At 40.2% G+C, this 19,209-nt stretch overlaps 1 protein-coding gene across 5 annotated transcripts in view; it reads right to left on the reverse strand.

Moving 5' to 3' along the window:
• fat1a (FAT atypical cadherin 1a) overlaps positions 1-19,209 on the reverse strand; it is a 73,105-nt gene that overhangs the window by 35,133 nt on the left and 18,763 nt on the right. For 3 of the 5 annotated variants that reach the window (XM_046418454.1, XM_046418446.1, XM_046418480.1), the window contains exons 4-8: positions 9,753-9,814; positions 4,908-5,237; positions 3,759-3,975; positions 2,350-2,418; positions 1,624-1,763 (exon numbers count right to left, since the gene is read on the reverse strand). In XM_046418454.1, the coding sequence (XP_046274410.1) occupies positions 1,624-1,763; positions 2,350-2,418; positions 3,759-3,975; positions 4,908-5,237; positions 9,753-9,814 (818 nt within the window). The remainder of the gene's footprint in view (positions 1-1,623; positions 1,764-2,349; positions 2,419-3,758; positions 3,976-4,907; positions 5,238-9,752; positions 9,815-19,209) is intronic. The other 2 variants (XM_046418470.1, XM_046418461.1) reach the window with 1 other exon arrangement.

Here is a 19,209-nt window from a genome sequence, read left to right on the forward strand (position 1 = left end):
GTCTGCAGCCAGAACTTTTTTTTTTTTTGCTTTGTGCTTTATGGAGAGAGAAAATGTGAGTGTGACTGAGGAAATAGGCACTCTGTGCTGTTTTTGAGGTTCTGCACTCAAGTAAAGGACATGCTGCTTCCTCAGATGAGCTGCAAAATGCCAGTGAAGGCGGCGCTTCAACCAAGGCTCAGTGGAGCACAGCAGCCAGATGATGAAAGGCTTTATTCATACAGAGTGACAACAAATAGATTCTTTTCCAGCTACAGTTCTCTGAAGCTCCCCTTTGAGGACAAAGGACAAAACATTTTGAATGCCACCATGCCATATGACCCAAACTATCATGTAAAAATGTTCAAAATCTCATGGACAAGGCATGACCATCTGAACAAAAAACGATGACAACTTGCATGCTTAAAAGCTTTTATCATAGTGTTTCTGCTTTGGTATCAGCTGGAGAGCGAAATAAATGCAAGTGGAAATAAATCAGCATGTTACTACTTTAAATTGTAAGTCTGTAACTCTGGAAGTTTGTTTTTAGTTTCATCTTTCATCAAACTGGCCCACATAGGGTCATACGGTTTACAGCGTCCATTACTTTATCTTTTTCTCCTTATGCATAATAGCATCTTTTCATTTGATTTTGCAATTTTCCAGACTGTGACATGAACATACTTGTATATGTATGAGTGCAATATATTTAGTTATTTAGAGTCCAGAAAAACCAAGGCAATCTGTTTCTCTCAGAGAAAAGTAAGAGATGGTTCACAGGTTCAGGAGAGGCACAGTATAAAGGAGGAGGAGAAGAAGTAGAAGGAGGAGGAGGAGGAGGAGGAGGAGGAGGAGGGGGCTGAAGAATGTGCACTTAAAAAAAACTCTGGCTAGACGGCACCACGATCACAGCAGCCCCGCGTCAGGAATGAGACAATGGAAGATTCCAAGACATGGCAGAGAACAGAGGAGGAGGAACAATGACTGCCCATATCACGGTCTGAAAACTGCTCACTAAAGTCTTCATTATCAGAGACTGTTTGTTTTTCTCTCTTTATGTCTACAAAAACATGCAGGCAAGAAACTGCTTTTCATTTTGGGAAAAGCATATTTGCTTTCTTTGACTAGAATGTGATATGTTTAGTTTAGCTTAGCAGCTTAGCATGAAGACTAGAAACGGGAGGAAACAGCTGGCCAGGCCGTCAAAAGGCCAAGACGTAATTGTAACAATCACATCTTAAACAAACAAAATATAACATCGGCGAACTTTGTGCCCCTCTCCCCCCCCACCCCACACACACACACTCTTAAAATGAACAATGTGATGAGCTGATAAGTGAAAATGCATAAATAAATAGCAATAAAACACACAATTCAGCCACACCCGACAGGTAGCAAGTACAAAGCAGTTTTATACAGCTAGGAGTCAGGTCATGTCAGGATGTCAGGAGACAAACCTATAAACTGCCATTTTCTTTTGCTCGATTGGCTCGTTGAAGATGGCATCACAACATAAACATATCCCAACAAACAAGGCTTCACTTATTACGCGTCCCTCTCCTTTTGAAATTTCTCACATGAGACAAACAGAACCATGACAACTGCCTCATCAGCTTGCAACGGTTTCATTAGTGTTTCAATTACCTGGGTGCTGACAGTTCGTGTCCCATCTGTGGCTTCCACCGTCAGGTTGTAATTTGATTTCTGCTCTGTGTCCAGGGGCCGCGCTACAATCAAGGTTCCGCTGGCCTTGCCCACGTCAAAGCGGCTGTCATAATTACCACCTGTGGAATATATATTTTTTTTGCACAAACAATAAGGAAGGACAAAAGATTAGTGACAAATCATTGTTTGGCTGTCTGCATATAGCAAGGTTACACAAACATTAAATGGGGGGCCTGAGAGAAAGTACAAACATCAATTTTCTGCTATGCTGATGTTGACGATAATAAAAAAATAAACACAGTAATGCTATTATTATTTATCAGTATAGATTTGCTGTTTATCAAAACATTATCCACATAAATCCTGTTTCATGCAATTAACCCAAATGGGTACATAAATACAAAGTAATGAACGTGTAACAACACATCCTTTTATATACTGAGCAAAAGTATACTAAGCTCTCAAAGGTAAACCTCACAACAACGGATATGAACTGGAGCTTTAATTCACACAAGGTAAGGAGAGGGGGGGTTTCCGAGTTCTCTTGAGACTCTTAATCAGGTCACAGGTTTCACGGGAAAAATGTTGCACAACAACAATGCAGTGGCACAATACAATTCAACCACAGCCAACAGGCAGCACCAACACACAGTGTGGGATGATCTCTTAATACAGCACAGCCTATTAGGAGATCCCAGCAGCTACCTTCTGCTGTACAGTTGTGGTCACAAGCCATCTGAAGGATGTAAAACATCTCAGTATCCTCTATGCCGTCTTGCAAAAATCCAACCAAACAGAACATTCCAGAGAAAAGAGGAAAGCAGAAGCAGAGCACAGAAAGAGAGAAGAAAGGAGACGTGTCAGTCAGACATTGATTAGAGGGACGACAGGCTGGGAGGAAGGGAGAAGAGGCAAGCAATTCTGAAAGCAGTCAATTTAAGTCCTTTCATGCATATAGTTTCTATCATGGGTTTTACAGAAAAACACATTCAGGAAACTACAAATTAAGTTTTAACACTTCAGAACAGTTAAATAAAAACAATTAAGACTGAAAGAACAGCATCATACAGCAATACAATATCATACAAGTATCTACTCCTGTTAGTCCTCCCATCTACATCCGCTGTTATCTGTTTCTTCACAGGCAGAGAGCAGTAATGCGGAAATACGGATTTATAGTTTTGAAACTGGCAGGCAAAATGCTTCACAATTGGAACTGGCATTGCCTTAATTTTATGCATGTTTAAGCCGATTAATAACCAACCAAGTAACTGTCACAAAGCCTACAAAATACATACAAGTGCAGCCTTTGACCCAACTTTAATTTCCATTCGGAAATTAAAACTTATTTTAATGTCCATAATTATTGAGATTAAATGCTGTCTTTCTACTGTTCATATTTAAATTATAATTTACCTTATGTTCAAATGAATAATAAATTAATTTACACTTTAATATATCTAGACAAGTGATTTAAAGGTAACTTGACTCCCCAGTTATTGCCACTGAGCTTAGCTACTTGGCTCAAGCAGATCTTTTTTCCCCATCATATGGATTTATCCTGAGGCTTATTTAGTTGTGTGCAACAATAATTATCAAGATTTTGGCTCGTCGAAATATTAATCTTCGTTCAAGAATACATCCAGGTAAAAATGAGTGAGAAAATTGTGTTTTTGCTTGAGCTAAGGCTAGCTGTGGCTATCTTCCCTGCTAGCATACACCTGATATAGCTCTCCTGCCTTTAGCTGACTTATCTCTCTGAGAAATAAATTTTTCTATGATGTTTTCACAAAAATTACACATTTATTTGGCATTTCTATGTCTGGTATAACAAATGCCAAGCACTGCAAGAAAATATGTAGTCACTGGCTTTTGGCTTTGTTAGGCCTCTAAAATGGCTGCCAGCTGAAAATGGCTGTTTTCATGCCATGCCATTGCCATGCCTACTATCTTCAAAATTACTGCAAGGTTTATAATATTTTCCATATTTCCCAGCCATATAATAAACACAAACACTATGTTAGTCCTAAGAGTAAGAGTTTTCTACCTACAAAGCATTTCTACAGTACGCATGCACACACATAAAACAGAGCTACATGAGAAGGGGACAATACCTGTGATTTCAAACCACACAGCAACATCAGACGATTCAGTGGCGACGACGCCCACCATGTGCGCCACAGGGTCGCTTTCCATGACGGAAAAGGTGAAGGGAGACTCCTCAAAGAGCAGTGGAGCTGCATCGGCCGGCAATTCTGGCTTGGGAATCCACTCGATATGGAGACGACAAGTGGAGGATTTCTGAGGACGTCCATTGTCGACGGCTTTAATCTGTGAGAGGCAGAGAATGAAAGACTGTGGTGGGCAGCAGATGAATTTCTACAAAGCTCTCCGGTGGAGACTCTTCAGAAGAAAATACACGAAAAAGTTTGGTTTTGTAGCTTGCTTATTAAAGCATAGAGATAAAACACAACAGTAAGCAATGTTACATTTTATACACAGTGCCCACATACTGAAAGCAGAACCACTGATTTGAGACACAAATCCACAGACTGGGTCGTGTTTCAGTTGTGTATGTTTTTCTGTACTCATTGCAAGAGAACCTCGTACTCTGAATAACAAAACACCTTTTGTGTGGTATTCTTTTGTGATTCAACCTTTTGTGAGGACATCAATTACTGTAAACTGTGCTGAACAGTGTCTTCTTGCAGCAGGAAACACAACTTTGGATGTGCAGAGACATAAAATCTGGGTGAAAATCTTTTTAAAAAAAAAAAGACAGACTCAACACTCCAGTATCACCACAGCAGTTTTCACAGGTAACGGTGATGGAAAACTGGATGTAAACTCTCTCACTGGTTGTCTCCCAGGTGGAAGATTGACAGATAAAGTTCATTTTCACACATACATAACACATTCATTTCCCTGTTATTATAAGATAATTTGCAAAAAAAAGCTGCCATTATGAGTAGGAAATGATTTTGTTGAGTCCTGTGCTGTACACTTTAACAGCATTTTTGAAAGATAATCTTGGTTCTTCATGACGAAGGCGATACAATTACACGACTGTGATAATAAAGAAAACAAGCTGTACATTCTTGTGGAAGATAATGTTTTTACTGCATTTTAAAACGCAAAAAATAACTAAAGTGAGGCCAGAGAAAAAAAGGAAAAAAGAAAAAAAAAAGAGATCAAGAGAAGAATTCAACTGTGAAGCTATAAACTGCTGAGGACAGGATGAAGCCCTAGGATTAGATACTCACTGTAAGAATGTCATATTCTCCAGCAGAAGAGAACTTCTTGGAAGACACCAGACCAGTCTTGGGCTCAATAAAGAACTTTCCGTTTTCATCTCCGTCGTCGATGCTGTAAGAGATCTCGGCATTTGGTCCCTGGTCACGATCTGAAGCAATAACCCGATACACTGGGTCTCTCCTCGTGGCTCTCTCTTTCTCTGGCCTCTGCCGCTCTGGGAGTTTGATCTTGTAGATCTTCTCTAGAAACAAGGGCCTGTTGTCGTTCTCGTCTAGGACTTGAACAATGACGCGGACGGTGGTGGATTTGGCGGGAACGCCATGGTCAGTGATCGTGATCTGAGGAGAAAAATTGAAAAACTTCAGACCAAGAAGTACTCAGGAGTCCCAGACTCAAAGTCCGGACTCAAAGTCTTACCACTAACAGTATAACAAACAAATTCAGTCAAACACAAAGTACTCCAAAAAAACATGATTCAATCCTGACAATCCTGAGTGTGCTGGACTTAAATAGCAAAAACTTTGGTTGTGTCACTGTTCAGTGGTTAAACCACTTCGTCTGATTGGATGTGAGAAGCGGCATGATAGCTTTTCACATATTTGAGATCCTATTTTAACCTAATAAGAAGAATGAATAAACCAAATTTATGTATAAAGGTACACTGTCATGCGAATCAACCAACCAACCAACAACAAAGTTAGGGAGTGTGCCTTTCAGTATCAGCTCTCACACACATGGCAATGTAATTAACACATCATTTTAGCCATGAAATAAGGTGAGAGAGCCGATTTGACTTTGCTACTCGTTACCAGCCAGGGTTGGTGTATTCAGGTGAAACATGATTCATTTCATCTGGAAGCTACAGTGAACTGAAAACTTTCCTCATCTGAAATAAAATTAAATACGTTTCCTGTGATGATGATAACAGTAGCTCATACGGCTGGTACATGAACAACTCACCAGAGCTAATTATTTTTAATTAGCTGCACCTCTTCATTCTGATAGCACCAGCTGTACTGACTCTGTCGCCGTGTGTGAAACATCCAAACAAAGATTTTGCACTGCTAATAAACATTAGAACTTTCTGCCCTCCACTGAAAGCTGGGGGCTTTTTTAAAACCCAGAAGAACTCTTTATTAAAGACGGCGTCACACAACTGAATCAATGATTGTGCCTGAGTTTAAGTCATGGCATGAAATGTTACTGGCAGCATGCTAACGCTTTGTAATTTGTGCTATGATTATGTGTCTGCAGATACATGAGTGCACAGTTCAAGGAGTTTAATCAAAAGCAAAGAGCCACTGGCTGACCTAAACAAACACAATTTTCTATTTTCAATCAATTTTTTATTTTTCAGTAGTCCCAGAAAGATGTGCTGGAGGGTTTGTGTGTCTGGGCCCTGCTAGAGATGTGAGCCTTTCTTGCTTTGAGCTGCAAAATACTGTAGAAGGGCACAACAAATGTCACAGTCATTTAAAACCATCTGCTAACGTGCTTCACAAAAAGCAGTTATGAGTCCAGGGCAAGGCACACACCATTTGGTACCATAGTTTCAATTACTAACGTTAAGTGTTTTTGTTTTTCTCGCAGAGTCTGCAGCTGTCCGTGCTATTCGCAGGAGCAGAATTAATTAAATGGAATGACAAGAAAACTGAGTTTGAGCGTCTCTCTCAGGGAGGATATGTTGGTGCCCATTCTGTGTTGCGTAATGAACATTTCCATTATGATCACATGAGCTTTTTTGGCCCCATATATGTAGGTATAGTGTCTGATTTCAAAATTTTTTCAAAAGCGTTTGATAATTAGGCAAACAACACACATAGAAGACACAGAAGTCACACCAGTAGAAGTTTGTTTCATTACATCACAAACGCACTGCTGTGAAGTCAAGTGAACTGAGCGAATCGATTATGTCCTGTTTTTTTTTATTGCAAAACTATTATTTTATCTAGCCAACCAAATGTAAGTAATGTTGCTTTAATGCATCCAGTGTTGAGTAAGATAACCTGGGGCTCAGTATAACCTGTAGGATTTTGTAAGTGAATAAAAATGCATATTGTGTAATAAAGAGGAAACTTCACGGGACCCAATGTTCCATATCAGTTGTTTAGATAGAGCAACTCATTTTTTTTTAATTATCAAACCTGCAGTGAAGAAGAGATACAAACATCTGCCGTAATAATTGTTTAATTGAATAGAGAAAAAATGACATCTTACTATTAAAAGATAGCTACTCTCAAGATGTTTCCACTGCAGAAATTTTCCCAGCAGATCAAAAACCTTTTGAGGAATTCATGCTGGTGAGGAGTTAAATTAAAAAACATTTCAACTGGAAGAAACATTTTGTTTTGCCAAAAAAAAAAGAGGTACAGACTGCAGAGGTGGTACTTCCCAAGGTAACAGAAATCTAGGGCTTGAGTGGAGTCCGTCTGGCTTCATAATGCTTAGAACTATTTAGTCGACAGACTTTATTTCTTTGTATTGTTGTATAAAAGCTGTCATAGTATACTGAGCAATAATAATTTTAATTAGCTGCCATCAGTACCTCTCATTACTGTCCTTTTTAAGAAAAATTCAAAATCGTCACTGGTTTCTTCTTTTTCATGAGATTTTGCTGGTTTATATCATTACAGACTGAATATGGTTTTTTTTAATTCTATAGATAAAATGATCAATCAGAAAAAAACAAACAAACTGCACGAGTTTAATCTAATATCCTAGACTTAACAACCTGTCTGGTTGTACCCTGCATCTTCCCAAGTGCATGCTGGGAAAGGCTCCAGACAACAGATGTGAACAGGCTATTTACCTCTGTTTTTCCATTACAATGTCCTCCACAGTCCCAGGCCTGAATCCTAAGCATGTCCTGGCATGTCCCACTTTAGCTATTTGCCCACCCCCCTCCTTCCTGGGACGGAGGCCTCTCATCCTGCCGCTAGAGCCCACACTCAGACCATCAGGATCAGCACTGCCTATTTCTCCAATTCCCCTACTGCCTTTCTGCCTTTAGCTCTCTCTCTCTGTTTCACACAGGCACATGACCACCACCTCCCAACCCCCATCCATCCATAAAAAGCTGAGGGCACCCCCCTGTGCTCCCTCCACCTTCTCTTGGCATTTGGTGCAAACAATGCTGACACAGCCCCCACCCTAATTGCTCCACATGTTCCACATGGCCCCGCATGTTTCGTTTCTTCTCCTACAACAAGCTTGTACAAAAACTTCAACACTCGCTAGACTCTAATTTGATTTGCTTTGCCAGCACCCAGTTCTCACACAAAGGCATGTGCACACCCAAGTATTTCTCTGAGTCATGATAACCCTCGATTAGCTGCCCTGAGGAAACAATAAGGTGTGTGTTTGTGTGTGTGGGTGCTAGTGTAGAGAGGGCAAATTTTAGTGTTTAGGGGTCTGTGCTGCCCCATGAATGTAATGCCCAATAAAGATCTTCCTGCTGCATTCCCAGTGACCAACAAGCTTCTTATTTTGTCATGGTTACACAGTTCTTCTCAGCCACACTATACCTCTTTCAGTCAAAAGTTACTTGCTTTAAATTATTCCTCCATCTTATATTCAAATCAATTAGGAATGAGCACAAGAAACTTTTTAATTAGTTACTTTTCAGAAAAAAATATCATTGCACACTTTAGCTATAAACATTACAAAGAAAAGCAATATATTAACATATTAACATGAAGAGAACAGGCAAGTTGAAATTGGCATAACATTAAAGTCAACCAGAGCTTGAGCTGAGTATTAATGTGGTTATTAAATGTCTGTCTGGAGGCATTTTGTCAAATGAGACAAATGAACATTCATGAAGTCACCTGAGGTGAGAATTAGTCCTTTCTTTTTACATTGTTTTGCAGTCAGTCTGAAACTAACCATTCAACAGCTTTCAACCACATGTTGGAGGCAGCAAATCAACATCTAGTTGATGGAGTAAACCGCTAGATGGAGGGGCTTTGGGTTTTCAAGGGAACCTCTTTCTGACACTGACCCAGTAGTCTTCATAAATTCACATTCAAAGATTTAACTGTACTAACAAGCTTGGTATTAAATTTCATTTATCAGCTAAATGTTTCGCTAAAGGAAACATCCGTTTTTCCCCAATATCATCCCCATCATTTACCAAAAGTCCTGTGATGCAGTTAATGCAGTGTAATGCACAATCAAAGTATGAAGTAAGTACAACACTGCTCTGGCACCAGATGCACCAGCATTAACTGTCACCCTGTGATCACTGTATTGTGTAACTTCTAACAATAATTAAAAGGCATCCAATCTGAAAATCCTTTCGGCACCGGAAACGCAATTAAATCTGCTATTATCAACCTCGGGTCTGTGGTGAGAAAACGGGAGGGAAGCATCGGGAGAGTACAGAGCCCAGCTCAATTAAAACCCACAAGTTTAGACATCAGCCTGTTGGGCTGACAACAGTTTCCTGTCCCAGCTTGCTCCATCCACGAGACGGAACACTGGGAAAGAACAAAGGAACAGTCACCAGGATCTCCCACACACCTCCCACCTCTCACCCCTACCCCATCCGGAAATCAGTAGAAGGAGAAATTATTCCAAAAGGACCCTTCTTGCATATACAAGAAGACTTGTTTTTGTTGGCAACATGTCCGGCTCTCAGCCAAAGTTGGCTGTAGATGCCAAAAACCTAAAAAGAACCTAACCTAAAAAAAAATCCCTTCTTTTCTCTTTAAACTTGGAGACTGAAAGTGTTGAACTGGTAGGTTCCTGACTGTATGATACTAATTAATTTTCTCATAAATAAGAGATGCTGACACTGACCCACCTCCAGCTTTTCCGTTAGAGCTGAAAATGTGCAAAAATAAACTGCTTACCTCAAGAATGTGTTCGTCTTGTTGCTCCCTGTCCAGTTTTCTTGAAGTAGTTGTAACCAGACCTGTTAAGAGACAATTATAATAATGTTATTTAGACAGATACAGAATTAGTTACATAAAACAAAAACCAAGTGAATAGTTATCATTTTTTCATAGTAATGATAGTAATCACAAACCAAATATAAATGTAAATGCAGGACCAGATAAATGGCTGGGCTGGTATTAGCAGGTACCAGCAGGCAGCCCATTGTACATATGTAAGTGTTAATTATATTAACATCAGCATAAAAAAAATCCTGTCGACTACATGGGGAACCAACTAAATTTGTCGCTGTATGTTATGTATGTCGCTCTTCATCTTCAAATTATAAACCAGGAGGACAAGGACAAACTTTCAGAAAACACTGGGACAGTACAAAGGAAAGAGAAAGAATATTTAATTAATAAAACTCGCTGTTGGATGACATAATCTGAACCCTGGTTCTCTCATCAGTCACACACAAGTTAAAGAGTTTACATCTGGAGAAGTGCTATCCCTGTAGCTCTTCATTGTTTTTGGTTAAACCAGTTTCCAGACAGCCCACCACACTGTCTTACATATGTGAAATATCACAGAAGTCTGCAAAATAGTGCCCAAACAGCAGCACGGCCCTGACACCCTGCTTTTCATTCTTCCACAAGCTGAATAAACAGACAGCCAGGCAGATGTTGCCTGCAGTCTTGAGTACTTTTTGAAAAAGAGAAAAGGAAACTTTGGAAAATCCTACTGCTGGTTTAAGTGTTTCAACGGTCTTTTGAGGTCTTTCGTTCATTTCAAGTGGAGGGATCAGTCACACTGAGAGGACTTTGTTAAGTCTGACTTAGACAAAAAAAAATTAAAAATAAAACAAACTTGTGTCTTGAGTTCCCGTCTAATTCGATTTTGAATCAAATTCACAACAAAGAGGAGAAAGAGAAAAAAGTTGGTTAGGTTTTGCTACATGGCTACGTTATATGGAGGGTTCTGTTCTCACTACCAATGTAATTTTAACTTTGCAGAGACACTGAGTGTAGAGTAGTCCTGCCAACTTCAACCGCACCAGTGCTGTCTGCTTGCCACGCCGCGCCTGATTAGCATAAAGCAAAGGATTTCCGAAACCCAAACCCATCAATGGCACATAAGCCTGCAATGAGAATAACAGGCCACAACTTACAGGTCCTGAAATAGCCCTCCCTCAGCACTGCAATTGAGGCACATGAATGAGGAGCTTTTGCTCCCCCTTTTTTATCCTCTCCGTCTTAGGCTTTATTTAATCTTAACAGTGGGCTGCAAAGATATAGGTCTACTGATACTCCAATAGAAAAAACATTTTATGTAGTTGCAACCCTTTGTTTTTTTCACGTAGCCAACATGGTGACATGGTGGCAGGAAACAAATTTAAATAATAATTTTACAATAACAAAAATAGCATTCACTACAGGTGCAAATATTTAAGACAGAACTAAAACAGCATAGAGAAAACCTGTTCCTGCGCCCCTTTCTCAACATGGTTACATACGCACCCTCATCCGTGAAGAGATGTTTCATAACTGATGACACAAATTAAGCTTAGTAAATTTATACGACCTGCAGGAATTACTCTACAGTGTTGCATGATGTCTGCAAGAAAGTTTGCAGAGGATCCGCGAAGGTTACATGAGCTAGCGAGCTGTATATTATTACCATCAAAGCTAACAGTTCTGCTGTGCCACATCAAAACAGAACAGGCTGTCTAATTATTCATGTGCTCTAGCAAGTCTGGAGCTGATGGATGATAATGTTTTTAAGCTCCCCTGTGTGCTGTATTAGGTAACTCTTTTCTCTGTACAGTATCACAGAGCAGAATACAGATGACATTATTAACCACACTGCGTCTACATTTATAATTCCTCCTCAAATCAGCTGCCTAATCAGAGCTTGACTGGATATCATAACAGATACAACACGTGTAATGTAAACAGTACACTCTCAGTACAGAATTACAGCACTGCGACAAACATAACATTAGCAAAACCAGTGAAATCGCAAAACGACTGGCCTTCATCCAGAGCCCACACATGAGAACAGAAATTTGGTGTTAGAGTCCCATTTCACAAACACGATTTACACCTTGATGCTGTCACGACAGGCACACCGGAAGAGGAGTTAATGACACAAGGTAGCACATTGCTGGATGCATTTTGTTTGAACGTGCACGTTCTTGCTCAAAAATCGTTTTTATATTTGAGGAGTAATCTCTCTTTCCTCCATTTTAGAAATGAGCAGGAGAGAGTGCATGGGTAATTAAGAAAGTCAAACTAAAGAGGAAGTGAGAAGTTATTTGGTACCTACTGGGCTGTGGTTGGTTGCTGAAGTAAAAGTAGCAAAGAGCAAAGCTTGAGGGATTTCATGTACTATTCCATGCTGAAATTCCGAGTACAATTGGCAATGTGTCATAGATATCAAGCATGTTTGATAAATATGGGGCTGCCTCCAGATACTCTTCTGCCGTTGGCAACAGTGGGGTGCTGACCTCACACCAGGGTGGAAATGCTTTCAGCCAAAGTCTGTGTCTTTATTATATAGCTCAATCCACAGACAATCCTGCCATAAGGCGAGCATCTGCCTTTAATCCTATGGTCTGTCTCAAGTTAAAAGAAAAGAAAGCTGTTAAGAAAACAGTTGAAAGTCCACCACTCTGACTTAAATAATCAAGCAGTTGATCATTATGCTTCTGTTGATAAACTGATGAACAATAATAAAAATTCAGTAATTGTTTCAGCTCTACAATGGTAATCTCTACAATGGTAATACAATGGTCTCAAGTGGTTTGAACCGCTAGCTCAATTTTACTGCTCTCTCACATTTTTAAAGTCTAAGTATTTAAGAATTTTGATGGAGCATGAAACCAGCATCCACTTCAAGATGTAGAGATGTCTGGGCGGAGGATCAGATCTGAAACGCAAAAACTCTGTTGCATTTACTGTGTATGAGCAAAGCTATTCGTGTCATGGCTTGAACTGCTTTTGTTCGTTTCTATTCCATTTTTTGTCTGACATGCTGCCAGATTTCTGACCACAGGACTTGCCACCCACTCTAATATCCAAGCGCTGATATGACTTTCAGAAAATAATTCACAACTTGTTCCCAAAAAAATCTAGACTTTCATCTGCAACATCCAAATCTTTGTACACTCATCTCACAAGTTTGGTCACTCACACAAAAGCGATATGCTCACCAGGAATGGCTCTCGTTTGTAGGACTTTTCTGGCACTAGTGGTCCACCCAGTAAAGGTACATACCTCTCTATCTGTACCTAAACCTTAAAGAACTGTAAAATGATTGGTTGGTAAGCCAGAGCTCACCAGAGAAGTCTACGCTTCCAACCCACAGTCTTTGTCACAACACACACACACACACACACATATATATACACACACAAAAGCCATCCTCAGGCGTGGGCTGAGCTGGGCCGACAGTAATTATAGCCATGCTGTTTTGAGAGGGAGAGAAAAACAACAGCAAAGCAGCAGTGGCACTTTCAACCATGTCCTTGAGCTCTACAACCGCTGCTCCAAAATGGAGGCCTGGAGGGAGTTAAGGAGTCCAGGACATTGTTGGGCCAGTTTATACCCAGGCATTGCTGCTGTGATTAGCAGTTTTGAGAGTGACACACATATTTAAGTGACACACATTTAGCTGTAACTCCAGACAATTGGGAATGTGCAGGGTGTCTGGAGTGGCCGCACTTGTTGTGCAATTTAAAAGTCCTTGAAATGCTTAGTTTTGTTGTTGTTGAGCTGACATTAAGCTACAAAAACTAATTATATAAACCCCTGATATTTCTCTCTCGTGTAAGGAAAATAGTGAACAATGACTGCAACATTTCTTATTCCGAAACCCAATGTTCAACCCCGGACAACTATATCAATATCCTCAGCTTCATTATGAGTTAAGTGTCTGCCACTTGAGCCTAAAACAACACCGTGAACAGTATCTGTTTTCACAGCTCACAATGCCATCTATACTCTCAAATTAAAACTGCGGGACACCAAAATATAAAGGACTGTGGGAATTTAAGACGGGATTGGTACATCAAAGTAGGAGCTATTAGTTGGTTTCTTCATAACCGAGTCTCTAAATTGCTGCTGAACAAGAGCAACTGGCTTTTCTCTTTCAGAGAGAGGAGGAAAGCACTGTTTGGAGTGTCATTTAAAAGAAAGCACAGACCAATTAAAGTCCCATAGTGGTGTCCAAAAATACACAGAATTTGACAAAGCCAACATAGAGAGGCCATACGTATAAGCTAATGCAAACACATGAATGCACAGATACGGCCTTTGTGAAAATGAGTAAAAGGCATTTAGTGAGGGAGCATTGTTTACATTAGGATTGAGACATCTCAGCACCTCACAGCTGCAAGGCTTATTTGTAATCTGAAAAGACATCCATGCCACAGAAGATCTGGCGTCGTACAGGATTCAGGTTCCCAAGTGCTTGTGAAAGCGAGTGTTATGGGAAATTGTAACAGTATGAGACTGTGTGGGCACTTTGGCTGAGATATTCCTTCATGTTGAGATCTCAGGCAGAGTATTTGGTTTTTATCCACATTGTCTGGTGTGTACACTCAGACGGTCTCTCAATGACTTTCCCTTCTCTCTGTATAGATTTATACAAACGAATGAGATACGAGATGCAAAGATGGCGCCTATTCAATAAAATAAGAATTGCTTTCCAGACGTATATGCTAAAAAACTCTGCAGCTTCCGGATTTACTTCCTGGTTATGCAGCCCACTAAATATGTGCAGTAGTGTTTCTCCTGCTGCCAGTGAGTTCCAGCTCAGCCCACAGCCTTTACATTGTGATGAGGTCAGGGATTTTTAAATCGCTTTTCTTGGCTCAAGGAAAGTTTTCCAAATATAAAACCTCCATGGATCAAATATTCACAATAGAAAGAGTCACAATTGACCTTGTTTGCAATTCCAAGTGTCCTGTCAACAGGCATCCCTTTAATATCGGTGGACTATGGAATTTTTCGCTGAAATACCATGACTGCACACTGGGTAGACTGGAAGCAAGGCTGAGCGGCACCATCATATCCAGGTCTAAACTATACATTCACACATTGGAGTTTAATTTCCTGCTTCAGCAATGCTCAACCCCAAAAACAAAATACTCCAAAAGTAAACAACACAACAGAAAGAAAGAGAAAACAGAAAGAAGCAGGAAAAGCTAATGTTTCTGACCAACACTACCATGATGTTTAGCATGTTAGCATGCAGTCTGCCTGCTACAGCAGTTCACAAACTAGCCTTGCATCATAATGTCACCATGAACCAAATATTTAAGTTGAATTGTGCAACTATGCAAACTTATGGCCAGACCTTGAAATGGCATGACATGTGTGCAGAAAGGACTCTGAAGGCAACAGTGTCATAACAATGAATGTCCATATATGCATATACAGAGTCCAGCCCTTGTAGACATCTGTAGACATTTTACACCTTCCACATCTAAGGCTGGCTCATGTGCTTCATTTGAACAAGGTATGCATTTTCATGTGCACCAACACCAGTGACCTGGTCCATTTAACAGAAGTGTCTCAGTGCTCTTCCACATTAACCCTCGAGCAGGAACAATTGAAGTGATTCAAACTGCACATTGTAATTTGACTGCGTAGTGACATCTTAATGTCAGCAACAGCGTTTAATCTGCTCAGCTCTCTGACTACATGTAAGCTTTGGTGTACCTCACTCAGCCTCTTCATAGGGTGGTCACTCAGCACATTGTTTTTGTTTTTGTACATTAATTCATCCAGCTTCACTATTCACAGAATAAATAACTGTTGTCCTGTGGTGTTTTTATGAAATTTATAATTTTCCATTTTGCTGAAAATATTCACACAAAATTTTGATTTCACTTCACTTTCTAATACTATGTTCATAGAAATCAGTCAAGATTCAATTCAAAGAAAAACTATGTGCCATTCTTTGGCACACTTACACAAAAAGTGAATGAATCCCAAAATGCCAAAAGATTTCATACCGCAAGGGTAACAGGTTGGATTTGTTCCTCAGACACTGTAGTTTAGACTGAATCTTAGCCAACTAAGCCACCATGACGGCTCTTTGAAGTTTAAAAGGAAATCAGCCATTTTTCATTTCCACTTTTGTCTTCTCACAACGTCTTTTGAGAACTGTGACAATTGTTTGGCCTCCAAATCACCAGAATCATCAGGAAGTTGTTGGAAGTATCCATTTCCTATCTCACTTCCCCTGATAGTCGTTGGGGCTTTGGTAAACCACTGATAACACCACTCTGTGTATTTTTGTGTGTGCGTGCATGTGTGTGTCTGAGTGTACTTTCTCCCTCAAACAGAGAAGGTGACGATGAAACTTGATATGAGAACCACAAAAAGTGGATGATTCACAGCTGCGGCCCCGGTGGCTGTTTTCCCTTACCTTTTCATTCAGCCTCGAGGATGACAAATGCACATAAAACCTGTGGATGGTATCCAAGCTTTCCAAAGCATTCCCTACGGCATTCCATTTCAATTGGTGACAATAAGTTGCTGGGTGCAGGCAAAGAAAAGGGAACGGCCTAAATTGTTTAATATGACTAAAAGAATTCACCTGGGTGTTATCTGTCTTGATTCAGGTTTAACCACTGGAATGAAAGCTGCCATTAACGGGCAAACACAATTAGCTATGGGCAGCCATGTCCTATCAAAAACATGCTCTTCTAAGCTTTAACTACACCATTGTCTGGTGACGCATACAGACAGGCGCCATCATTATAGGGTGCAGTTTTCAACATGCTTTAGGTGCTCTGAGCACAACTATCATGCGTCGGGTCACCACAGAGAAATGATAACATGTTGTCAAGAAGTCAACAGACAACAATGGGACAATTAGAGAAGCTTTATCATATACACATGGAAGGTAGCGTAGAATATGTATCACAGGAAGTACAATAATGAGCATTCAGTGAGACAAGACCGATATCGTAGTGATCTTTGTTCCAGCTGTACTCTTTAATCCAGCTATAAAAACTTCCTGCATGCACGTGATGTGTGTGAGTTTTCTAACTACACGTTCTGCCTGGCTGACCTTTCCTAATACATGTATGTTCTTGTATAAAGGCTGTGCTCAAAATCCAGAACGTCAAAGCACAGTAACGGAGTTTCAGGGAAGAGAGAGAGAGAGTGATTTATCAGGTAATGAAGCCTGCTCACTCCCCGCAGAAAAGGTGGGCAACTCGTGTCAACAGCCTCAGATGAACTAGCTCAGAGGACTGACAACTACCTTATAAAGGGAAAATAAAACTCGACAGCTAGTGGGCTGACCGTCTCAAGCGCTGTAAGTGCCGTGTGTGTGGACAATTCATACTTATTCTGAATCCACACCCAAGTAATAAATGTTCGATTACTCTACAATACAATCAGATAACATTTCCACAGAGCACTTACAAATATGTATCTGCTTATCTCTCATACAGCCTATATCCTGTTGTGATCTGTGAACAGCATGCCCAGTTTTTATCCAGGAAATACAATTCTCTTAAGCCACCAAATCAGGGCTTAGGAGCCTGGAACAACCATGGTCATGTCTGTGGGTGGGATGAGATCTGTGCCACCAGACAACTGAGCACCGGTTCATCACTTAAAATTTCACACTCCAACAGCATTATTCAAATTCACTGATCTCTTTCTGATTTAGAACGCATAATTCATATCCAGCTGACTGGCACAATTTTCACCCCACACGGCTCAGCCTCGTTTCCTTTTTTTTCTTTCTCTCTCCCAGTTCCAATCCTTTCAAAAGCAAGGCTATATCAAACCGTTAAGTTCTAAGCTCTCAGACTTTGCAAAAGTGTCTGCTAGATAGAAGAGCTGGCCTTGCACTTTAATGACAAACTAAAATCAGAGAACAGCCAAAACAGCAGGACTTGTTTACTTGGCAGAAATAAAGGAGGCCTAAGCCTTTCATCCTGGACTTTACTGAGCCAGTGCGGATCTGTTGCGGAAAAAAGGACAACCAACACCACCCAAGGCGTCAAGTGAAGCCTTCATATGTATCTGAAGCTTAACAGGCTGCTTGGAAAGCTGCAAAAGGCCGTAGACCATGATATAAGGATAGGTAGTTAGCCTGGAACACATGACGACGAAGTCCCAAAACCCACAAACAAAACATAGGCCTTAACGTCTTTTCCTTTTTCCCACCCCTTCGTGGAGCTTTGTAGATACGCCAAGACAGGGCCTATGCTTCCAATGCAATTTTAGAACATGTAATTACAGAGACTTACATGTTGTAAATTTAAACATTTTCAAAAACCTGTAATATGCGGTCAGAATGCCATATTGAGTTGATAATGTGGACAGATATCAGGCCTATGTTGCTCTCATTTAGTAGCACGGATAAAGAAAATAAAATATAATTTGTAACCATTCCTCAAGACATTCAATCCAATTAAAATCAGCTAAAAACACGTAGCTGTTGTTTAAACTGGCACTGTGGAGTCAGCCTATTTTTTTTTTCCTTGGTTTCTGTCCGTACCTCCATTCTCTGCTTCAACAACAAATAAGAAAGAAAATCAAAGCAACAAAGCTACGATTTAATGAAGTATTCTTTGTCCAAACCACTCTTTGTCGAACCTGACGCAAGGGATTCTGGTGTCCCACTGATAAAAGTTTTAACATGCTTTGATATGCATGAATGGGTCTCATCCTTATGCTTCAGATTCCTTCATATTAACAGTCTGTTTGCTTTTTTCAGAGGGCTCTCTTACACTTATAACCAGCCAATTTTACTGTTAAGAGGTACTGACCACAGTATTTCACACATTTCACAATAAGCTTCATAAAAAACTCTAGGAGTAGGATATAATTTACTTCAGGTGTGAGTGAAGAAGACTTAATAAATTTATCATTCAGTCTTGAATGGTAAAATGCAATACCAAAAAGCAACGCCATTCAGTTCAAGATCAGCTTCTTCAGTGGAAACAGTGCCTTTCCAGCTATGGTAACCTATTATCACAGATTACTTATGCATAGAAGGACACAAAAAAGGGATGACATCTTGGTGACACAAATGATTGCAAAGATATTTTCTTCACAGCTCAACGTCTGCCTGTGCTGCTAAAATATCGTTATGTATGGCTGCTTTGCTGGAAGATAAATATTCGATTTCCCAGCATTTTATTTTTCAGCCTCCCAGACTTCTTATCAGCATAAGTAAGCTGATCTTGTCATGCACGCAGACAAAACACCAACCTTATGCGTCTGCATACTTAAGGTTTCCCTTTTTCTTTTATGATTTACTTGTTCTTTCTTTTCCTGTCCGCTGGGGAGTGTCCAGTGTTAGTGTGAGGCTTGTTCGGGAGGTATGCTACACAATAAATCCTTATTTGGTCAGAAAATTCACATTGCCACTTCCAACAAAAATAACTCCGGTTTGTTG

Source organism: Scatophagus argus, chromosome 2 (genome assembly GCF_020382885.2).
Source record: "Scatophagus argus isolate fScaArg1 chromosome 2, fScaArg1.pri, whole genome shotgun sequence".
Classification (NCBI taxonomy): Eukaryota; Metazoa; Chordata; class Actinopteri; family Scatophagidae; genus Scatophagus; species Scatophagus argus.